Genomic DNA, 24,635 nt, shown 5'->3' with positions numbered 1-24,635 from the left:
AGAAGACTCCGGATTTTCACAGTAACACTAGGCATCTGTCTCTCTCTTTCTCTATTTCCATTTTTCTTTCTTTTTCCTTTTCAATAAAGCATGCAAGGAGTTCACAACGCACTCCTGAAATTCAATCCTTTTGGAGTCAAACACGTGGTAGCAGCTCAGCGGCAGCACGATAAAGGCATGTTTTTGAGGGAAATAGGAGTAGTTTCAGATGGAAACTTTGGGAGGAATTTAGAGCAGCAGAATGGGGCTGTGAGAGCCGGGGGCTGCCCCGGGGTGCACACCCACCCTCCTCGCCCCGCAGAGCGAGCCAGCCTTCTGGGTAGTTTTGTGCCCCTTGATGCAGGGCTGGCATGAACTTCTGAATGGGACCAACACACCTACGGAACAGCCTTCCTGTGTGGCCATCCCGCCACAGGCCAGCACCCCAGAACGTGGGACAGCTCCCCGGCCACACGTGTAAGTCGCAAGCCATTAGCTCTGAGGTAATACGGTGACTACTGAAATTTTGCAGTTACCTCCCTTTTCTAAATTAGGTAACTCGATTACATAACCCAGTGAAGTCTCTCCTAATTCTGTCTGCAACTATATCCTCAGGACTGGGGCAACAGAGGACGTTATCACAGGAACGGGCCCACCCTCCCAGCGTGGCGATTCTGCAGGTGGTGATAACACGAGATTCATCATCTGAAAGCTGCTTTCAGGGTCACGTGCCTCAGACCTCCGCACATGTCAGTTTAATTAGCCAACGCACAGAACTAAGAGCTGAGGCCACGGGACCGGTCGTTGATATATCCGGAGCAAAGAGCAAGGACACACCCTCTTCTGCCCACGACAAGAACACAGGCAGGTGAAACAAGTAAGATCAACCCGGCCAAATTGTCAACCCCGTCACAACATACGGAAATACTCTGGAAGCTTCCAAGTGTCGCTCGATTTAAAGGGGGTTTCATTACGGAGACGTTGTTTTGTGAGTTTTGGAGAATTCTGACGACAGGCCCTCAAGTGAGAAACCCATGCACACAAGTCACGTTGACCAGAGTCGTGTGTCATCTGGACGGAGCCGTCCTTCACGCCAGCTACTACTTCAAATGCACAAGAGGCTCGGAACAAGTGCTCAGGGCTTAAGCCTTAAGAAATCAGCTCGTGTGCTGCCACTTCTCATCCTGACAGAGTTTTGCAGTCCCTCTGCCCGGGCCTTTCTGCCCGCTGCTGCCAGGCGGCGCGCACTGTGACACTGGCCCTGGGACACACCTAATGGGCTGACCTCCTTTCCCGACTAATTGCATTACGGCGCCAGCTGGCTCCAGAAGGAGTCGTCTGTGTGATTGAAGAATTCCTGCTCCTCAGTGGGCCCGGCTGCTACTTTTAACTAAGTAACAGGCAGGCCTGACATCCCCATTGTTCAGCTGACAGTGTGCCCATCCTAAAATCTAAGTTTTATTTGTAAATTAACCAAGAAACTTCCTGCCAGAACAGTGCTGCCTGCAGTCTGATAATGTGGGCCTTTCATCCCATCCACTCGCACTGTATCACTGCCAATTTGTTTTTTATGTGGCTGGGCAGCCTGAGGCTATAAAAGCCTTGTAAGACATAAGTGCAATTATAGTCCTGGAGTCAAATGAATTGGACAAATCCAATAGCACAGCTCTGTCCCCACTCTGCAAACCCCTACAGCAGTTAGATTAGCTGTGAAAAATCTAATCTAGCTGGAGCTAACAAATTTCTGCAGTGAAGGATCAAGAGTTCAGTATGGGGTTGCAACCAGATTGCAGGGATGAAAAAGTGCCCCCATGATGGGGGCAGGGGAGAGCATGCATCACTTTAGAATTTTGCAGCTCATTTTTAAGCTGTTAGGGACAATTTAGTCACAATAAGTCAAGGAACTGTGGGGCTGCTTTTCCTGTGACTGATTTTTAGTTGAGATGTGAGACATCCTGACAGAGAGAGTTTGTCAGTAATGATGCTAAATCTTGGAGCTGCAAAAGGTATCAGCTGCATTTTGATTATTACAGTAGGGAACTTACAACCCGGCCAAGCCCCGAAAAAGTATTCATAACATGGTGTTTTATCAAGAAAACACTGTCTTTTCTCACAAAAAAAAAAAAAAAAAAGACAATCCTACTTAGGAAATAATTTTTAAAAATGTTTAAAATATAAAGCTGTCTTTTAACAAAATAGTTTTCAGTCATATGAAAATCGTAGAATATGGTGACACATTTGCAGAGCAGCAGTGATTTACAAGGTACGGCCAATAAAAAGGAGGTGTGAGTCTTGCCTAGGGTCTTGGTAATCTGAGGTCGCATCCCTGCGGGCAGGGTCCCCTTCACTAAGAACACCGCCGCCACCAAAACCTAAGACGTGGAGGCAGCTCCCCAGGCCCTCGGGAGCCAGCACGTGGCCACCGAGTGAAAGCCCGTGGTGCTCTGCCTGCCCGATACCCTTGGTCGCTGTGACAGGGATCTGCTCATGCTGTGACCCAACTTCTCAGGTCCCACTAGCACTGCTGCCCACCGTGTACGTGGTCCAGACGTCCGTGGCTGCAGTGATGAAAGAGCAAAACCGCGGAGGAGAGAAATGAGGCAGGTGCAGTGAGGCCCTCTGGCCAGTATCAATCACCTGCCTAGCGGGCCAGGAGGAAAGAGTCCATCAGACCGGTCAGCAACAACGGGGGCTGCCGGTCAGGGATGCTACCAGCCCCACGCTCAACCATTTCACAGGCATCGTTCACCTACTGCCCAGCAACCCTGGGACGTGGGCTGTGTTTTTAATCTCACTTAATAGATGGGAAAACTGAGGCACAGGCTGGTGAAGTACCTGGAGACATACTTGAACCCTGGCTGCAGCCACCACGCTAGGACCCCCCCACCCCCCGCCCCACTGCCACCGCCCATCAGGCATCGGAATGGCCTGCTTTCCACCCACCAGTTACTGCCCTTGGTTCCCAGCATCCTTGCAGGAAGAGAGTGGGTGTGAGGCAGGGATTCCGGGCTCTGCCCCTCACCAGGAGGCGAGGCCCAGATGTTCTCATCTGCAAACAGAGACGTGGGTCGGATTCCTAGGCTTCCTCCCCAGAGTAAAAATCCTCTTCTCTTAGGATGTCCCTCACTTCCTGCAAGTCACCTGAGGTGGACATCCTGCAGGTTAGAAAGCATAGGGGGGACCCTGCAGAGCTTTCTCAGAGGTGGAGGAGGTTTCCTTTGAACTCTGGAGAACAAGAGGTGGGGGCCCGAGAGGAGGGCAGCCAGGTAGCAGCGCACCTGCGCTTGCCATTTTGACAGTCATTTGCTAAGCTGCCCCCCGGCAGCCCTGGTTGGGGGGCGCCTGCTTTCTCTGACCCCATCAGTACAGGGTCCTTACGTCAGATGACCTTGGCCAACCCGAGAGGCTGACAGCATCATTTTCTCTCAGTTAATAGTCATGTGAGAGAAGATCCAAAGTTAACAACATTTAAGACCCTTCCTCTTCCTAAATCTTAATCTCAGGATTTAAGACTTAAATGACTGATTGCTTTTCATGCATTTCTTTATCTAGTTTGTGCCAAGCTGGGTTATTTCAGACTCATGACAAGTGTAGCTTGAGGAGAGCGACCCCAAGGTCGCATCCAGAGGAAACCGGTCTCCGTGTACGTCAGGCCATGGCCTTCACTCTGTCCCAGGGGTGCCTCACCTACAAACCAGGGCCGCCAAGCATGGTCCCCAAGGAGGCCCTTTACCTTTTTGGTGAGCGAATCATCTGAGTCTGATGGCATCCGAGTTGAAACATGGAAAATCACTTCCACGGTCGAGGTAGCGTAGTAGGGGGCAGTCTGGCCCGTGCTGCCGTTGCGTTGAAGTCCGCCCATGAACCCGCAGTGGGTTGAGAGGTCCACCTGACACAGTCACGAGGGAAAGGAGTGGAGGTTAAACGGGAGCCATTCTTATTCACTTAGCAGGAATGCAGAGTTTTTAAAAAATCTAAGTATGTTCATTTTTATAGTTTTCTGATTATAAGCAAGTGTAATACAAAGTTAGATGACATTAAATATTAAAGAAACATTAACAATGAAAGGGCTGCAAAATCCTACCAACTTAAGAAAACCACTATCAAAAGTTTGGTGCATATTTCTCCAACTTTATCCCCTCCTATACATAAATATGTATATATGTATAGACACACACGGAGCTCCCCTATTGCTGGATTTGTGGGATTTTCTGTTTTCTCAAACCAGAAGGAGCATTCAAAGCAGTGTTTCAGGTCAAGGGGTACAAAAGTTTCCAAACTTAACAGCCATTCTTAAACTGCCTTTCAAAAGGGTTGTTCCAATTTATACCACTGCCAAAAGTCTCTGAGTTATAATTCTTTTTCAAGTTATGTGTGAATGTTCACTTAGTGCTTAGATTCCATTTTGGTATTTTCTTTCCTTTTTTTTTTTTTTTAACTTTTCATAAACTATTATTCTTTCAGTAAAGCACCTGTGGTAACACAATTGGAAAAAGAAAAAGAAATAGAAGAATTTCTTCTGTGCTAAAGACAATCAATACATACACTGAATTAATGTTATAATCTTTTCTTAAAACTCTAGTTAAGAAATGTATGGTTTAAAAATGTTGGTTAGGACTTCCCTGGTGGTGCAGTGGTTAAGAATCCACCTGTCAATGCAGGGGACATGGGTTCGAGTCTTGGTCTGGGAAGATCCCACATGCTGCGGAGCAACTAAGCCCGTGTGCCACAACTACTGAAGCCCGCGCACCTAGAGTCCATGCTCCGCAACAAGAGAAGCCACTGCAGTGAGAAGCCCACACACCACAACAGAGTAGCCCCCGCTCGCTGCAACTAGAGAAAGCCCGCGCGCAGCAACGAAGACCCAAGGCAGCCGAAAATAAAAATAAATAATTAACTAATTTAAAAAAATGTTGGTTAAATAAGAAGTACATTCTATGACAAGTAAGAAGTCATCTTATTGGTAAGGAGAACAGTTTACTGAAAGTTCAGTAACTCTTTTAGACTAAAACCGACTTGACATTTCAGAAAGTATATGGTCTTGACCTTGATGTACCCTTACCCTGTCCCCACCTCCACATCGGTCCCTTCGCTAACACTCAGCTCTCAGAGGTTAAGTCTCGCTTAGGCACCCAGAGAGTTTCCCACAGCACAGATAACCAAGAAACCAAAACAAAAGTAATAAAAAGTAAGAAAATTATTTTAGATATGCTGATTTCCATTTTAACTACTCTGAATTCTTTTAGATTCTGGGAATATGTTCTGGAGACAGATATATGTGTGTGTATGTGTGCATGTGTATAAATGTAGAGATGTCTTTTGGTCAGAGTATGATTTAGTAAAGAAAAAACAAAATTTTAAAGTATCAACCATCCTGGGATCTACCTTAGGGAAACAGGTTGAGAGCTAAACCACCATGGCTACCGTCAAGTCAACTTTTTACTTCATCAAACTCTTCATTTTTCACCTATAAGTCATTGATTTCTTTTCCAACCTCCATGTAGGGACCAAAGCCATTGCTTCCCTGCCCACTGTCCTCTCTTACTACACACTGTCTATGGCTGGGAGAGCTGATCTGACTATTCAGTTCTGATGAAAAGCAAATGAAATCATATTAAGAAGTTAAGGGGAAACAAGTTTGTGTATAAAGTACAAAAATAACTGATAGAAGATGTCAAATTCGATATATTCTTCAACTCCAGAACTCTACCCATGCTATATTTGAATGTAAAAACATACGTAAAAATTTAGACCATCAATGACTAGTTTACATACATCCTTAAATAGCGCTGATCGATAAACGCCTCCTGAATGAAATGAATTACCTCCCATCCCAGTCCGGCAACAAAGTCTTCGTACGCTCGGCTTCCTCTTTCATTGGAAAGGATCGAGCACTTGTCTTCTTGGCCATCAGCAACGTAAAACACTGCGATTTTGTGCGTTTCACGGCTGTAAATTTTTAGATTTAAAGGAGTTAGAATACTTACATACAAAATTTTGTTTTACTGCTGCCACCTATGCTTCTACTATACAGCTTACACTTGCTGAGAACTTACAAGGGGTCAGGCACTGTTCCAAGAAGGCTCAACACACGTCTCATCTACCCTTGCAGACGCCCTAATGAGACAGGTCTTATCATCACCTCTTCGTGGACACGGTGGAAAGGAGGCACAGAAAGTGACAGAAAAGCACTCGTAGCAAGCAGGACACCGGGAGCTAAGACAGGGAAGTCTGGGCTCCTGAGACCACTCTCTCAGAGGTATGATGTACAAACAGCATGTAAGAGCACATGGCTTAACAAATTCTCTCCAACTTTGGTAAAAAAATACCTTTGAAAGCATTTCAGATAGATATCAGTTGTGAACAAATCCTTGTGACCACACATATTTCACTTCCCATTTTTTTTTTTTAATTTATTTGTTTATTTATTTATGGTTGTGTTGGGTCTTCGTTTCTGTGCGAGGGCTTTCTCTAGTTGTGGCAAGCGGGGGCCACTCTTCATCGCGGTGCGCGGGCCTCTCACTATCGCGGCCTCTCTTGTTGCGGAGCACAGGCTCCAGACGCGCAGGCTCAGTAGTTGTGGCCCACAGGCTTAGTCACTCCACGGCATGTGGGATCTTCCTAGACCAGGGCTCGAACCCGTGTCCCCTGCATTAGCAGGCAGATTCTCAACCACTGCATCACCAGGGAAGCCACTTCCCATACTTTGAGATAAGGAAACCGGGGAGCTCCCTGATTGGAACTGTAAAATTGGCCGAGACTTTGTGAGAAATGGAAACTACTTCTTCAAAGGAGAACACACTTAGGTACTTTCTTTGTGAGGGGCGGCACCCGCGGGGTGGACAGCTGTCCAAGGAAACTTCTTTGGACGTATAAACTGTTCGTCCACTTCCTCCATAATGGATATGGGGCACTTTGCTGTTAAATCAGGTAAATGTGACACCACTTTGAGGAAAGCAGCCCTGCTTCTTAACCTTTTGTGCATCTAGCATGGTCCTTGGTGCATAGAAGTTGCTCAGTTAAAACTCTGTTGAATTGACCAGAGATACGATGATATATTTGAACATGTCAATAACCATTTCTATAAACTATACCCTGGAGTAAAGTGTCAAAGTCACTAGACCTACACCAAGTGATCTGGAGACAGTTCAGAGGCAAAGACACCGCTCTTATTGGACCAGAGCTTTAATCAAGAACCATTCCTCAGCTCCATCACCCAAGACCTTGACTCCAGTCTCTACGTTCTAAAATTTTAGATTATCATTTCCAGAGCAGTTCCACTCTTCTCCTGATTTCTACCATACACTTTGAAAAAAATCTCATAGGAAAAACTACCGAGCACTTAAACAACATAGAACTGTTTCTGTTGCCTTATCGTTCAATACCTCAACATTATAATCCGATTTAGACATCAATAGTGGTGGAATCTGGGCTCTGTATTTTAACATATTCTCCAATATCTCCTTCTGCAGGAATATTATTTTTCTACTTAATTAGCAGAATGAATTGAAACTCAGCTGGAAAGTCATAAAAATAAATCTAGGAGGAGAGTACACTCCTTTTATTTGTCTAGATAGCTTATTCGTGTCCCCCCATAGTTTACATGAAATTACCATACTTAGAGGAAAAATTAGAAAATATAGAAAGGAAAAAGAAGAATTAAAAAAACCCACTAATGTTCTTTGCTTCTATGTTGAAATCACAACTGTTACTACTTCAGGATGCATTTTTGCATACAAAATGAGATGCTACTATCTTGTGTTCTGCCACTGATTTTTTCACTTAAGATATCTGTGAACACTTTTTTTAATTGTGTAAAATATACATAACCGAAAAGTCACCATTTAAACCGTGTTGGAGTGTGAACATTTCTATACGGTGTGCTTGTCTAACAAAGTTACTAATAATGGTTGTGTAACACTCCATTATATTAATATTCCACATCCTCAGTCCTTGCTATTGGACATTTAGGTTGCTTCCATTTGAAAGACGTTTTCACATTATCTTTGGTATGTCCTTAAAATAAATTCATGGACGTGGAGCCTCGGTCATTGCCCACTTTTAAGGCTTTTGAAGTGTATTTTCCTGCTGCCAGTGGGGAAGGTGGGTGTCCTGAAGGCCCTGACAGACACGCTGGTGGGGTGCTGCTCTCAGGGGAACAGATGTGGGGGGTGATGGATGCTAGCGGGTGGTGCTCTAGCAGAGACCTTGTGCTCTCAGCCTGTCGGAAAGCTTGTCCTCAGGCACATGGAGCCCGAAACTGTGACATCATTTCCTTCCAGACTGCAGGCAGGGCTGGCCAGCAGTCTCGACTCTGACTAGCTTATTCTAAGAGCTGTAATCATTTGGGGGCTTGGATGGTAAGAGAGGTCATAACCTACGAACTAAAAGACAGTCTCTTTCAACAAATGGAGAGAAAAGGATAGTCACTCAGTTCCTTTCCGCAGCTCTGTCTATATATTTAAAAGTCCTCAGCATTTAATTTTTCTCTATTCTATACACTTTACATACATAAAACAATCTCAGGTTTATCTGAAATGATTTTGTTTGTTCTCCTTAAAGTCCAAGCTTTTTACGTTGTAGCTGCTTACAGGTCCTCATCAACTCAATGTGGAACAGAGAGAGCTCGGCCCGGTGACTGTGTGACTGATGGAGGTGTGAGCAAAGGTGACCTTTCGCTGTAAACACTCATCAAATTTCACAGCCTCCAAAATGTTAGCACCGCAGAGAGCCTGGGAGGATGCAGACGCTGTGTCTGGCCTTATTAGAGCCAGGCTTTTGAAATGACAATTAGCAACATCTACAGCACTGCATATCCACGAGCTGCAGGACCAGGGCTCGAAGGAGCAGGTAATTCGGGAGCACACGTACAGAAAAGCAACCGTTTCCTCTTCCTCATTAGAACGCAGTTTTCTTTCTTATTAGGAATAGACCAGAATCGCTCAGATTCCTTGTGCTGTCACATTAAAAAGCCAAACAAAGAAACACGACTGTAACTTTCACTTTACCGTGCGGTGGCGAGAGGTGTTAATATTGAAAAGGGGAGCCTCCTTTAATTTGTATGTACATTCATCACACTATTTACAGCTTTGCTAACTTCACAGTATACAAATCGTAGCTGTGAGGTGGTCTCTCCTTTTCCTAAGAACATGCTAAGCAGAAACTCTGTCTTGACAGCAGGGAAATAAATTGATGCCAGAAATAAATAGAAACATCCTGACTGGAAGTTGAGGGCCGAGGTTACGTTCTTACCTGCTAACTGACTGGTACACGGGATCTCAGAGCTAAAGAGCCCTCAATTTATTTCTGGTTTTTTTTTTTTTTTTTCTAAAAAGAACCTTGAGAACACCCTTTACCATAAAGTAAGTGGATACCTTTTCAGATGTTGAGAAGACACTAAATCCAGGAGTTGGGGTTTTAGGTGAAGGTTAATTGGGGGGGAGAGGACTTGCCAATCAGCTCTCCAAAGCCGTATTATACTGCAACAGCCCCGCCAGGGAGCTACTTCGATTGTACCTCATGCAACTAAAGTGCATTAACACTCAACAAATTGGCCACAATCACAAGATACCAATGTCTTCACTTAATATGAAGGAGCATGAAATAATTCAGCATACGTTTGAAAAGCTGAGTTTGGAACCCAAGTGACCGCTTGTTTCCTACTGGAGGACAAGAGGGAAGGGGCAGTGAATCCCTGAGCCCTTCAGCAAAAATCCACCCCCCCCAAAGTTCCACAGAGAACTCGGTCTCTTCCTCTGGAGAAAAAGCAGTACAACAACTATTAGGAAACTGAATGTGGGGAAGGACATTGTGAGGAATAACGGCTTCAGGTTTTCTTCTCTAATGAGATGCCTAATGATGCTCCTAAAGGGAATACAAGAGAAACAGAAAGCTACTTTTTTTTAAAATGAGTTTTTAAAAACTCAAGATTAAGGCAGCAGTGTATTCATTTCTTCCAAGCACCCGTTATGTACCCGGTACAACAACAGCTCCGGACTGAGATGTTTTCGGAAGCACACATTTCCCCAGATCAAACACCGGTCAGAGCTCATCTTTAGAACTGCTTCTAAGATTGTACAGAAAAGAGGTAGATCTGAGATCCGACCTGCTTTGGAGAACGAGGTTTAGGGCTAGAGAGCGCCTGATTACAGCACCAGAGTCTTAACCTTGCCTACCCCCCAGAGCAGAGACCACTGCACGCCGGCCCACGGAGTCAGACTCAGAGGCTCCAAACCATGAGGCCCGTGAACATGGGCGGCTGTGGGACCTGGGCCGGCCTCTGCTCCTTGGCGGGACAAGAGGGGCTACAGAGATGAAATGAGAACCAGTGTCCGCTGGCTGAAAGGTTCTCAATCAAGGCAGAGGTTAGGGGACCTCTTCCTTGTGTAGCAAACATGTAAGTTTACTGCTCAGAGTAAAACTACCAAAGGTATGGCCTGTGCAAATGTCACCAGCTGCCAGGTCTCTGCAGGGGTATCACTTCTGCAGCCATATCCAGCATCCCCCCCCCCCCGACACAAAGACACACAGGAATAAGGTGGTTTGATATACTTTCACATACCATTGTCGGGAGTCCAGATTTTTTAGCTCTCTCAATAATTTTGAATTTTTCTTCAACAGATGGAAATTCTTCCTATAAAGGAAAAGGAATGGAAGAAAAGTCGTGTGATCACAGATCAATTTTGCCCTTTGCAATCAGTCAACGAACAAACCTACCTATTCATCCATCCATCCGTCTACCCACCCACAACCACATCATTCACCAAAGATTTGTGGCCGAAGCCTATAGAATGAACTTCATTCTTAAGATATTCGAAGGCATCACGATTCCACTGCATCCGGTTACTGTTCAGGGACACCGGGTGGCTGTGGTCCATGAGTGCGTGACTTGTGTGCGTGCCTGTATCTCTGTTTCCACTGTCAGCTCTGCCATGAGACTCTTCCCCATCTCTGCAGCTCAAACCCACCCCTTCCGCAGACTCTGCTCCACTGCCCCCTACTTCTGGATGGCCTGGCGGTTCTTCTAGAGGTCCAGAGTCACACTGTCTTTCATCAGAGTTGTATCGGGTACTACGGTACAGAAAAACCCAAACAAACTTTTTGGCCAACTCAATATTAAGACTTCTTCCCTCACCAGAGCTAAGGAGAGACTGTGGCTTATTCATCTCTGTAGTCCCTTGGCATCTTCAATGAAGGCAGAAGCAACAATGGACAGAGCATTAATTAAAACACACACACAGAATAAATGCTCGATACCCTTTAAAATACACAACAGTTGTTTGGAATTCAATCTGTGCATCAGCACAGTCCAATTAATTTCACTTCTAGCTTTAATTTAGCAGCAGAAAATAAGCAATAAATGCTGAAATAGAGAAAAATCTCCACTTCTGTTCTGCTTCCCAAACCCGAAACGGATAAGAACTGTCACACAAAAATAATAGGACAGTTGAAGGTCTAGAGTGGATCGTTACCTTCTGTCCCAAGAATTCATTCCCAAGTCATCGAGCAGCAACCTGCAGAAGTAAAAGGCTCCCCGGGGCTCCACCGGTGATGGCGGCTCCTGGCTGGCAACCTTCATGGCCGCGTCCAAGTCGCACCTCTGGACATACTCATCTTCCTGTGTGCTCTGGCGCAGGAGGATCTCGGTGATTTCCTTCTCTTGGGCACGGTTCATTCCACACGGGGGTGGGGAAGGCTCGTTGAGATGGAGCTGTGACGGTAAAAGGCATTCGGGACTCGTGTGGCCAATGTTTTCAAGTAATTTGTTGAGGACATCCTCCCCCTGCTCAGTCTGAGAACGATCCCCCTGAGGTCCAGGCGATTGGTGATGCCAGCCCGAGATCAGGAACGAGGGACTTCTGCCCTGTGGGGCTAAGCAGCCTTCCAGAGGTCCATAGAGCACCTTCCCGTCCCAGGAGTACTTTCCCGAGATGTCCCGCACGATCACTCTCACATCCGAGGGGGCGCCCGCTGGCGACCCGCCGGGAGGACCCGCCGCGGGTGTCTGCAGGTAGGAGATGAGGGTGCTATCATTGAACACAAACAGCTGCAGGTTCGGGCTCCTGAACACGTCGGGGGAGAGCTCGGCAGCGTCGGCGTGTGTGTTGTCGTGGTGCTCGCTGACCAAGCTGTGCAGCACGGCGGGGCCCCCGCGCAGGGGGAAGTGCCCCAGGTGGTTCACCAGGTGCGCCATCACCATGCGCGCAGTCAGCGGGATCAGCTCCATGCTCCTCCGCCTCCTCTCTGCCGACAGCAGGATGGGGACACCAAGAGACAGCGGAGAAAGAAAGTGAAAACGGACCACCACCAGATTGCAATCCATCCCTAGCACAGTGGATTTTTTTTTTTTTTTTTAGTCTGGGGATTTTTTCCACCCGTGTTCTTTTTTTGACATTCATTCTACTTGAATTTAAAAGCACAAGTTAGATAGATGGCTGAAAGAACCAACTTACGTGAAGACCTCATTCGGAAAGGGACATTTAAAAACGTGTAGATACAGATATAAACCAGAGACAGATCTCGGTCCTGAAGGGGTGACAGTTCTAGGAGCTCCAGGAGGGGGACATCTGCCATTGGACAGGACGGCAGCACGGAGGGCTGGGGGCTGGGGAGGTGGCCTCGCTCCCCTCAGTGGGTGACGGGAGACATTCATAAGGGATGAATTAAGCCTGGGACTGCTGAAATATATTTGAAGCAATTTGCTTTAGGATTATTGTGGCTATTTATGTTTTGCTGTGAGGTCATTTTAAATATTTAACAGAATCTGATATATTAATAATTCATGGAATTACTTAGAAGGCTTTCACTGAATTTGTAGTTGATGATTAAATGCCCAGGAGCAACTAATTTATAAAATTTTTAAGACTTCAGATGTATAGAAGGACTTTGACAATAGCATGTGAAAGGGGGCTGTGTGAAATGTTTGCGATATGAGGGAGAAGCAGATGAAATCCATAAGTTGGGACTGAAACGATTACTTAAGCCTGAGAGCAGTTAGGGAAATCTTAATCCACCAAATTTACAAGGGAACTGTGCATTAATCTAAGAAGAGGTCAAAATAAAACCTTTTAATAAAAACAATCACTAGATATTTAAATAAACTAAGATTTCTAATTTGGGCTTAAAGGTTTAGGAAATACTTGATTTCTAAATTCACAGCATGAAAAATCAAATATTAATTAAAACACCAATAACTATAAATATGCTTTCTCATGCTAACCATCCTCCCTCTCAGACAGCAGAAATCTAATTGACTTATTTATACAACATCAATTTTATGATGTAAAAATCCTAGAAACAATCAAGTCCTAGAATCTAGGAAATTCTGTGTGATGAGTGAGAACCATACTGTCCTCACTTTTCTTGGATTTCTTCTTAATTTTTTCTTTTTGAGGAACAGGAAATCACATGTATTCAACAATGCAAAATAAAACTTCATTTAAAAATCCTAACTTTTTAGAAGCAGAGGAGGTCATCTACATCTGTCTCTGAAATGAAATGCTTCTTCCCGACCCTCTGAAGTGTGCATGATTTCCATACAGCTGAGAAATTTAAACACCTCAACTCATTCCCTCGAAATCACAGTTATGAATGCCTTTGCTTTTGTGTCCATATTAACTTTTTCAAAAGTTACAGATGCTTTTTATTCATGCTTATCATCCCATATGAATACACGCTCCATCAGAAATGTTAATGCTCCAACAACAAAGGTGCAGCCAGCTGGGGGCTCAGGAGTCCATAATGTAAGACACCGCATGGTGATGACACGGTAGCACAGGCTACGAAACTAACAAGAAAGGTCCAACGGGATAAAGGCCATGGCAGAAAACAACAAGTGGAAAAGCAACTTTCCTCTACTTTTACTTACACAGGTTGTGTTTTCAATTTGCGGTAAATACAAATTTGTATTTTAATGAAGGTGCTTGAATTCTAAAATGGGGAATTAACCTGGAGTCACATTAATCAAGTCATAAACCATGACACACCCAATAAAAACCCCAAATATCTTTGGTACTGAAAAGTAAGGAAAGGGAGTATTTGTGAAATAAGAACTGTTCTTCCCTGGCAGACTTCAGCTGCGTCAACTGCCCGGGGCTGCCCTGAAAAATAAAGAGGAAGTCTAGACTCCATCTATGAAAAAACAAGCTCGTGACTTCCAAAAAGTATGCAAAAATATATTCCGAATATTTATTTTATTTTTCTAAATTTAGAGATGAAATATAAAAGCATTAGTGTTAGGTTGTCCCTTAACTTTCATTTTTTTAAAGCTCCTCCCTTCCCTTCTTTTTAAGCACTTAGGTATTAATGATGGGAAAAGTGAGCAAGTGTCATGCCATTGATGGTTCCTCCCCAAGCTGGGCCAGCAGCCGCCTCAGCTGTAGGTGGTTGGGTCTCTCCCGCTTGTAAATCTATTTGAAAGTAGTAATTACATCAAATGTGGGAAATGGTCTATGAAAGAATCATCTGAAAATAATAGATAAAAATATAACATTGCTTATCAGAAACATTATCTGAGTAGAAACAGTGTGGTTATAAATGATGAATTAATGACACTGAATGAAAAAAACCCCCTCAAATATGAGCACGTTTTGTTTAATCTAAAATACCTATCTTTATTTTTCCTCTTCATTCTTAACAAGGATGTACTTATTTGGCAAGAGAGTCTGTGGGTGCTAGTATGTTTTTAAGCTTCTTTGTTTTGTTACTTAGTAAAAATGTTAGAGAATTTTAAAACTCCTTTGCCATAGAAGTTTAAACCTCATTTTGAGTAACACAGAGCTGTGTTAGGACAAGTTTGCATAAGGTCCTGAGGTTTTCTGGAGAATGAATGGTCAAGTCAAAGAGTGTTGGACATTGAAAGAAAGTGGTACAAAAATTTAAATGTGCATTTTTAGGTTTATCCTTTTTCATTACCCTATTAATCTTCTGCCATTTTTCTGTGAAGAGTCATAATCAGCAGTGAACCTATATTTGGACTACAAGGTAGGAAACAGCAAAAAGAAATAGATCAAAGGTCATTTTACTGAAAACAAAAATGTTTTGAATTTACAACTGTGGGAAAAAAATGTCAAGAAAAGATTGCAACTGGAAAGAACAAGGGACGCCAGAAGGAGACCCACAAATGACGAAGCAAATGGAGGGCAAAAGGGCGACACAATGTGACGAGGCACCTCGTGCTGCCAGCCGGCAACACAGCCCCGATCAGTCTTCCGTCTCCACTACGCAAAACCCCGAGTGAAGAATTCGCTGTTCCAGGACCCTGTGGATAAACCTTAAATCCATATTCCATCTCTGTTACTTCTGACCTGTACACCCTTGGGAAAATCCCTTTGCCTTGGTCTGCTCATCTATAAAAGGAGCTAAAATGAGGCCTCGCTCCCGACTGGCGCCCCACTCCTGTCCCCCGCTCCCAGCCAGAAGCACACTCCGGACTCTGCTATCTTGCAAGCACAGCCCTGGACCTGAACCCTCACTGGCTAATGCTGCTGTGTCCTTCCTCCCTTCCCAGGAGGCCCCACGGGGGACTGTCTTGGGGCTCCGAACAGTCACACCCCAGGTCACCTGCTCATGCTGTCTGGCTGCAGACCAACCACTCTGTGCAAAGTATTCAGCAAAACCCACCACCAAACACTTGGTTGGGAAATAAAACAGCTGCTGTTCTGGTCTCACCCTCCCGGAGCTTCTGGAAGCCTGTGACCCTGCTGACCTTCAGCTCCTTGTCTGCTTTCTTCCCTTGACCTCCTAGAAATGACACCTCTTGGTTCTTTGTCCATTTCCCTGACTTTGTTTTCCTGGTGACATGCCCTCGCTCCTTTTTCTTTAAGGAAGTTTTACCCGCAAGGTTCTGTTCTTAGGCCTAGGTTTTTAACTTGCAAAGTCCATAACATTTTCATGGATGATCTAACACTCTATACCCACATTTTTTTTTTAACTTTTAATTTCTGAGACAATTGAAGATTCACACGCACTTGTAAGAAACAATACAGAGAGAGCCCAGATATCCTTCACCCGAATGGTAACATCCTGAGTAACAATAGTACAGTATCACATTTGTCACCGAAAGAATTCATCCGTCTTCAGAGTTCACTAGTTTTAGTGTGTGTGTGTATGTGAGTCTATGCATATAGATGGCATATATCACACATACAGATGACACACCCACATGCTGACTCATATTCCAAGGCCTAGAGATGGGCTCTTGTCATTTGGGGAGAAGGTGGTTAGCGGGGTAAGCACAGCCCCGAGGTCCTGACACACCCGCATGTCTACGATGGGGCCTCCGCTGGGAGCAGAGTGGCCTCACACCATCCCTTTGTGATGCCCGCCTGGTCCCGACGCTCTACCAGCTCCTCGCAAAGTCAGCCCGTCCTTCCAAGTCTGGCTTAGGTCCTTCTCCGTGGGAAGCCCCTATGGTGCTACCGGGCCACACACGAGTCCTTCTGCCTGAATCCTGTCGCCCCCCTACCCCTGCCACCATGAGATGAAAAGCTCCTTGGGGACAGAAAATGGACTGTGTTTGTGCGTTTGTGGGTCCCGTGGGTCCTCGATAATACAAAATTCAACTAAGATGGGAAAAGAAACGGGAGGAGAAAAGAAAAAGAGAGGAAACGAGGAAGGAAGGACTTGCTGTCACAGAGCACTCTAGAAACCTGGATTTCAACCACCGGATTCTTAAAAAGTAACACAGCGAGTATTAACAAATGGCTACCATCTTTCCTTTTCCTGCCAACTGGAATGACTATTCTGAAGAATCTTACCCTCTTCGACAGTAAGCAGGTTGCCCAGTTCTGCTGATGAATGAAATTGGACCGGCTCAGAATTCTTCACGTTTGCCAGTGGGAGGAAGGGGTCGTAATCCGCGGATGACAGGTCAGCCAGGGTCAGGGTGTAGCGGCTCTGCTGGGTGTACGTGCTTGAGCCGCAAACACAGCAGTGCAGAACCTGTGAAGCATGGAAGAGATTGTGTACCAGGGATGCCCCCAACCTCCTGCCCCCTGACGACCTGTCAAACTGCAACAGCACTTAGGAGATAACTGGGACCATTATACTTTTTCTTCCTTTGATAAACAGATCTTGTCCAACTAAGGCTGTGGATATTCCTACAACAGAAACAGTTCTTTTCATAATGAAGCAGATACAGACCACGTCCCATGAACACTGGGGGATTCTGACCAAACTGCAGTTGTTTGACGATAACAGTCGGAGAAAATGCGCACGTCGTGAACTGGGTAATCACTGCTTCTCTATAATCGTAACTGTTCTGCTGTCACTCCTTAAGTCATTCATTTCTTTTAAAATGTTGAACCCCCATAAATCCTTGTCAACAGGGCACAGGTAAGTACGTGAATGCCTAAAACCTGTTTTGGTGACTCTCTGATGCTGCAGTCCACGCTCCGTGCCCCGGGTCTGGGGGAGACTCACCCTGTAGATGTAATCCAGCAAGGGGGCCCGGGCCGCGGGCTGCTCGTCCAGGGCCGCCGTGGACACGGGGTGGAGGAGCGCGCCCGCCGGCAGCGCCATGCACCAGTCCAGGAGGCAGAGCAGCAGGGACACGAGGAACTGGAAGACGAAGCAGACCCAGAGCCTCAGGCTGCAGCCTCGCGGACTCCGCCGCAAGCAACAGCAAACAGCAGAACCTCCCCGGCATCGCAGCCATTACCCAGGGACACAGGAATGAAAGAGGAGTTTTGCAGAGAGGCTGTTAGGGCCAGTCCTGACAGGGGATGTTATAAAGGATAGCCCTGCACGTGATAGTATTTGCCATCTGTCTTATTACATTTTTAAAAAACAAACTCTAGAGATTGGGATTGACATATATACACTAATATGTATAAAATGGATAACTAGTGAGAACCTGCTGTATAAAAAAATAAATAAAATTCTAAAAAAAAAAAAAGTGCCATTCTCTAAAAAAAAGAAGAACAAACTCTAGGGAGGACTTAGCTGATGTGCCACTTACCTTCTTATCTGTCTCCACTGAGGAGTACTCTGCACTTGGTAAAAGAAAAGCAATTGTGGCCACGAGGATCTGCAGAGAAGACAAATTCCCAATCAAACATACCCCAGTAACGGTTCTGGAAGCCGTGTGAAAGGGGGCCCAGGATGGCCTTGCCACTAAAGCCAGCCTGGTGCCAACTCCCAGAGGAAGGTGACACCAAGCGAAGAGTCACCTCAGAGATTTGTGTGACCTGAAAACCAGAAGGCGATGGCCACGCCTGTTTCCACTCTGCTGGCAGTGGAATCGGGGGCCCAGAGGAAGGAGTTATTTCTCTCTGCAGTCACAATCTCCATTATCCGTCTCCACACTTCTCACAAGGAAAGCAACAAATACTTGCAAAAGTAATTATGAAGATGCTCCCATTTACTTTTCTTATAAATTACCCCAGGTCTCCCCACACCTGTGGCTGCAGGCTAACAGCACCACTTTCATTCTCAAAGGTATTCCTGTTTAGGTGATAAATTATACGGTTGCCCTAAAACCCAACTTTACATTTTGCAGCAGCTTATATGCCTATCGTCCAAAGTTCTGTTTCACTCTAGGTCCCTTGAGGTTGAAAATCGCTTGTGATTTCTGCTGTATCTCTGAGAGAACAAAGCGACCTCATGGGTGAAATTTGTCTAGGGCCGAGAGAAAATAAATCATATCCCTTCCTCTGCACTGGGTGTGTACAGAACAGGGCATGTTTAAAGAAGGGCAGCTACAAAACCTGGCAGGAACAGCCGAGCCTCACCAACCACACCTACAGGGCGAGGGTACCTGGCCCTGTGCAAGCCGGCACCCTCACATGCCACTGACGTCCAGGGTGTTTTCGTGGAGAAGGTTCTTCCTGTTCCTCTTGCCCCCGTCCTCCACCAGTGACCCCACGGAGGGTATTACAGTCGTAATCTCATTACAGCCGGGTGATCACGCTATGGCACAAAGCTCGGTCCGGGCCTTCGGTCTGGGAGAGGCCCCCATACCCCACCCCCGCCCACACACACAGGGCATCACAACCAGCTGCCGACTCCTTGTTGGCACCATCCAAATTACTCTGGATGAATGAAGCCCAATCGACAAAAGGTCTCTTTGTTGTGGTCGTGTTTGCCTTTCAAACTCCCCAAGTGTAAGGCTGCGCTGGAACACTGATGGCTTCTTACGTGGTGCCTGAAATCGCAGCTGAGAAGAACCAGCGCAATTTACTCCGAAAATGGGTGACTCACACGGCAGTTTAATGGTTGGTTCTCCAACCATTATTTGAGTATCTAGAATTAATTAAATATCCAATGTAATAAAAGGGAAACGCTGATGTTTGAGCATTATGGGAAAAAGACTTACTTCTGCAATTTTCCGAGGCAGAGAGGTTTCAAACATCTGAAGCTTTTCCCAGTAGGAAGCCAGCAACTGAAGCACATCACAAGCTACCTGGGCCACGATTTTGTTAGGAAACTAGAAAAGGAAACAAAACCCCAAACGAAATAACCTCACTTCACGTGTGCAGTATTCCTAAAGAAGAACACAACAACGATTTCTTTCCAGCTCCATTTGGGGATCCATGTCCCTGTTCTGCATTAAACATATGAAAAATGTATCTTATCACCAGACAGTTTGCACGTGGTCACCATCCTGTAACTGCCTTCTGTCTAGACTAGCTGTACTAATTTACATAACATTCTATAGAAACAAGTAGTTGTCATTTAATCATTTGGAAATTAAAACCATAAATTCAAATGCCTCATTCAGATCACACAAATGATAGTTTTGCCGACTGGAGGAAACTGAAATGTAGTACATTATTGAGTATCCCCTGTGTACTGAACCTTTTACAAGAATTGTACTCATTTTCGCCTTGATAACTCTTCATTAACAGCTCCATAAGGCAGACGTTATCTTCATTTTACACTTGGAGAAACAAGGATTGATCGAAAGCCTTTCTATCTGATGAAACTAAACTTAACCTGCACATATAACATTCTAAGAAATATAAAAAATGTGGAGCTAGGAGAACATAATTCAAAGTTATGGGATATTCAATTATTGAGTCTGTTTTCTGCGTCTGGCGTGGGTTCAGGATCCTCTAGGTGCCCCTGTTTCTTGGGAGATGGCACAGCAACGGGGCAGTTCTCACAGGGACTGTGGGCTGGGGGTGTGTGGGAGGGATGAGGACTCCCGGTCCTCCCTCCCTGGCCAGACCCTGGGCCACACTGCCATCCACACTCCATCATCTAGGGCAGAACGTTTTGTCACCAAATCTGTGTCCCTGTCTAGGGAGACCTCTGGACTTGCGTCTCAGCTATTTCCACCCCAGGAGCTCCAGGTTGCAGGAAGCAGATGCCAACTGACCAGAGGGCCACAAAAGCAACAGAGAGAAGTCAACATTTAGCACCTCAGTGACAAATCACAGTATGAGAAAGGAAAGATGGTCAGTTTTACTTCTACAGAACAGTTACTGACTGCTCCCCTCTTGACAGGCACAAGGAAACGTGGGGTGAGAGGATCTGCCCCAAGGGGCTCTGCACAGCCTCCTCCGGCCACCCAGATCTCCCGCCCCCTGACCCTCATGGCCTCTGTCCATTCCTCAAACACTCTTATTTCTGCCCCCAGGCCTTTGCACCTGCTCCTTGCTCTGCTCGGGACACTCATTCCCCAGGTCTGCACTCGGCAGGTGCTGCCACATTTTTCAGATCACGGCTCAAGATGTCATCTCCCCCATGAGGCCACCAAGCCTGTCCAAAGGCGTGGAGCCCACCCCCTCCAGCTCTTCCATTCCATCCTCCTCCCCTGCTGTAATTTCTGGACAGCATTAAGGGCTATCAGAGCTGATCCTCTGTGTTTGTTTGCTTGTTCTTTTGTGTGTTTATCTTCTTACATCTTATTCTCTGTCGTATTCCTAATGCCGAGCACAGCCCCAAGGAGGTCTGAGGGGACGTCAGAATGTGGAGGGAGAGGAAGAGTAAAAGTGGGCACTGGGGGCGTTTCTGCTGCGTCCCGCTGGTCGGGTCACATGGTAGAAACATAAGGTTGGCATGGCTCTTGCATCATGGCCGGAGACAGACAAGGTGACAATGGTGAAATGAGGGACATGGCAGACAAGAGGGCAGAGAGGGGTGAGGCATGAGAGGTGGGGGCAGATGGCAGAGAGAAGCCACTGGGGCTGGGGCAGGGGGGAAGGGAGGGGGAGAGCTGCGCTGAGCCGGGAAGAACGCAGGGTAGGGCAGGGGCCAGTTTCCTTCCAGGCAGTGGGCCCAGGGCCCAGGGTGCAGGCACCAAGGCAAGAAGAGTCAAGAAGAGTCGCTATGAAGGGCTGTGAGGGCGGTGGTATGCCTGACACGTGGAGGGCTGCGGGACGTGGAGATGAAACGTATCACCCACTTGCTCACCAGCACATGCCCACGGGGTACCAACAATGTGCCGGCACTGAATTAGCAGCACAGAGGACAAGATGTACAGGGTGACACAGTCCCTGCTCTGAAGGAACTGGCAGCTTGGTGCAGCAGGCAGGGGCCCACTCACGGACGTCCCTCTCTGGCAGCAGCACAGAGGGCAGATCTGCAGGTCCAGGCTCGGGCCATGGGGGTCGGGGTGGGGGTGGGGTGGGGTGGGGGCCGAGGGAGCCAGCTGTGGGAGGGGTGGCCTCGGGCAGCAGGCGGGAGTGATCGAAGGCTGTTCAGGACCTGGTGACCAGGACCATGGTGGTGAGGAAGGGAGAGTCGACCATGGCTCCTAAGATGGGCAAGGGAAGGCGGACAGTGGGGCTGAGGGCAGGAACGCAGGGCCCGAGCCCGAGCCGATGCTGCCACTCGCCCATGAGGACGCCGGAGTCTGTAAGTCTGGCTCTGGCTTAGCAGAGCCCCACCCTGCTGCCCACACAAGGTCCCACCCGCAACAAACGAGTAGCCGAGTGGACTTCCCCAGTGGCTGCACAGCACTTTGTTCCCATCGCTGTCGTGGCCAGAGGCTGGTTTTTATCGACACCCCCTGGCGGGCGCTTCCCTAGCTTTGCTGCCCATGCCCTTCCCATGGCCGAGGGGACACCTACGTCAACCTCGCCAAGTGCTCCTGGAGGGCACAGTTCCAGCAGAGCAGAGCCCGGAGACGGAGCCATGCAAAGCCCACAGGCAGAACTCGTGCCCCCTGCTGCCGACAGGGCAGGTAGGGCCGGGCCTCCTCCTCCCCCTCCTCTTCCCTCCTCCTCCTCCCCTTCCTCCCCTCTCCCTCCTTCTCCCCCTCCCCTCCCCCTCCCCCTCTTCCCCCCCTCCTCCTCCCCCCACCCCCGTTCCTTCTCCTCCCCTCGCTCTTTCTCCCCTCCTTCCTCCCCTCCCCCTCCCCCCTTCCCCCCCTTCTCTTCCCCTTCCTCCTCCTCCTCCTCCTCCTCTCCCCTGCGCCTTCCTCCCCCTGGTAGAGCCCCAAGCCCCCTAAGGCCCTCTGCCCAGAGTGGCTGCTCACTGTCTCCCGTGCTCCTCGCGGCTGCTCTTTCCTCTCTGGCCCTCGGTTCCTCGAGGCTGCTCTTTCCTCTCTGGCCCTCGGTTCTCTTATACTGATGTGCTCCCCCTTCCAACCAGCACAGCGACACAGGCACTGAAAGGTGGGGGAGCTGCCCCAGGGACCAGGACTTCTGTCCAGGAGTTCTCCTCTGTTATTTATGATGTTTAAAGGGAGGCCAATCTGGCTGATCCTGGCCCTCTGATTTCTCAGCAATTCAAGCTGGAGCAAGTTCCTTGGGCTTCCCCTTAGTCGCCTTCTCTTTCATTTCTAGAATGGGGGAAGCAGCAGCGTCCACAGGGGTGGCGGGATTCCATGGCTCAGTCCGCGCACTGCGCTGGGACGCCCCTGACAGGGCAAGGGCTCGACACGGCAGGTACATTCTCTTCTGCTGCCTTAATGTTTCTCCTCATAATTATAGAAAAATTAAAGAACTTTTTGAAAATTTACAGAAATACTAAGAAGAATCTGGCCCAGCATGAGGTGAGCAGGCAGCACATGGCAGCTCCTCTTACTAACAAAGCAAAGGAAGAAAGACATCCTCAAAGTGCCCAAGGCCCCACTGACGTGAAGCACTCAGGCTGTTACCCAGGAGCTGTCCGGTCTCTCTTGGTCCTGCCGAGGAGGCCAGGGCATGAAACCCCACTTTCTTGTCACTCCAACCCACAGGTGACAGGCGTCCTGCTTGCCCCAGGGGCTGCCCAGCGACCAGAGGAACCCACTGGGCCACTGGGCTGGTCCACGAAACTCAGGCTACGGAAAGCCAGGCTGCAGCCGCCAGGGGTAAGCAGCCATCGGTGGCTTTGCCAGGACCCCTCACAGAACGTTCAACGTGGCTCTGAGAGAAAAGATTTCTGAATCAAAACTTCTCTGTAATGTAGGGGGAAATAGAAATGGGGCTAAGTCAAACTAAAACGGGTTGACTACCTGGGAAACAAGCTTAATGTCAAATACACATGACGAACTGGCAATACCTTCAAAGTGACGCCTATCACGTTGACGGCCTCTCTCAGCTGAGGATGGTTCGTGCCCTGTGCAAGCTCTTCACAGATCCAGACCCCAAGGGAGCAAATGGCAACGCACCTTTTGAAAAAGAAGGAGACAAGGAGGAAAACTCTCACGAAGAGATGCATTTTCTTGGTATTTTCAAATGACAAAATATTTTAAGCCTTGTTTACGAAGTACAAAAGTTACAGATACATTAACAAAATGTCTTCTTGAGAAAAAAGATAAGGTACCCTCAAAAGACCAGTTTTCAGGACAAATAGAAATATTCATAATGGTTAGTAATTAAATAGTTAATGAAATAAATGGTATATTTTCTGTTAATTGTCACAGCACATGTATCACTTATTTTTGCTGAAACTAATTTTTTTATTACAATTTATTGCTTCAGGATATTTTTGAGGAAGAATCAAAAACATGAATCTAACAAGATTGTTGGAAATTGAGTTTGTAATAGTTTTCCTTACAATAAAATACACAACACTTACCAAAAACAGAGGACAAACCCTATATTTTATCGTAAAGAATACCTGAGTACAACTTTCAAAATAAGTTTCACTGTTACTTCTTTTAAATAATGTGTTAAGACAAAATATTCTTTAAGTTGCATACTCCTTTAAAAATTACCTTTCTCAATTATAAATCAAGATTGGATGGTAATTCTCTTTGGAACTGATACACTCTACTTCCTATCTTTTGCAATGATCAAAAAGTCACATTCTTCTGAATGTTTCCTGAATGCATGTATATGAAATTTAAATGCCTGCCCCCCAATCTGCTCACTTTCTGAACAAAAAGGGGCTTCAAACCACTACTTGGAACCAGATGCTTGCTGTAATATGTAATATGCTGTTCTCTGTAGCAGGAGGTCACATCCAGGGCCAGTCAAACCGGACACACACTGAACGTCCCTTTGCCATCAGTATAATTCAGCAATTAAAATCAAGCTATTTTGAGGTTTTAAAACCACCATACTTCACTGGATTCTCACCTCTTTCGATCAGAATGGACTAAGTGCTTCAGAACCAGTTAATTAAAACCCCTTTGGCGACCATGTCACCTTCTACCAAAACTCCCTCGGTAACGGCTGTGCTTTTACCTCGGTTACAAGGTGTGTGCCGGGCCTTTCTTGTTTCTCCGGCGCCGGCATTAGACGGAGCTCCACACCTTCCTGACTGTCTAGAATTGTCTA

The 24,635-nt window shown here is 46.7% G+C and overlaps 1 protein-coding gene across 3 annotated transcripts in view; it reads right to left on the bottom strand.

Moving 5' to 3' along the window:
- The window catches only part of RALGAPA2 (Ral GTPase activating protein catalytic subunit alpha 2), a 281,669-nt gene that overhangs the window by 97,439 nt on the left and 159,595 nt on the right, over positions 1-24,635 (bottom strand). For all 3 annotated transcript variants that reach the window (XM_059898891.1, XM_059898892.1, XM_059898893.1), the window contains exons 27-35: positions 23,413-23,521; positions 19,295-19,405; positions 17,939-18,007; positions 17,401-17,538; positions 16,737-16,920; positions 11,451-12,222; positions 10,541-10,612; positions 5,805-5,928; positions 3,713-3,868 (exon numbers count right to left, since the gene is read on the bottom strand). In XM_059898891.1, the coding sequence (XP_059754874.1) occupies positions 3,713-3,868; positions 5,805-5,928; positions 10,541-10,612; positions 11,451-12,222; positions 16,737-16,920; positions 17,401-17,538; positions 17,939-18,007; positions 19,295-19,405; positions 23,413-23,521 (1,735 nt within the window). The remainder of the gene's footprint in view (positions 1-3,712; positions 3,869-5,804; positions 5,929-10,540; positions 10,613-11,450; positions 12,223-16,736; positions 16,921-17,400; positions 17,539-17,938; positions 18,008-19,294; positions 19,406-23,412; positions 23,522-24,635) is intronic.

This window comes from Balaenoptera ricei, chromosome 15 (assembly GCF_028023285.1).
Source record: "Balaenoptera ricei isolate mBalRic1 chromosome 15, mBalRic1.hap2, whole genome shotgun sequence".
Taxonomy (NCBI): Eukaryota; Metazoa; Chordata; class Mammalia; order Artiodactyla; family Balaenopteridae; genus Balaenoptera; species Balaenoptera ricei.
This window is presented reverse-complemented; position numbering and strand designations above follow the sequence as displayed.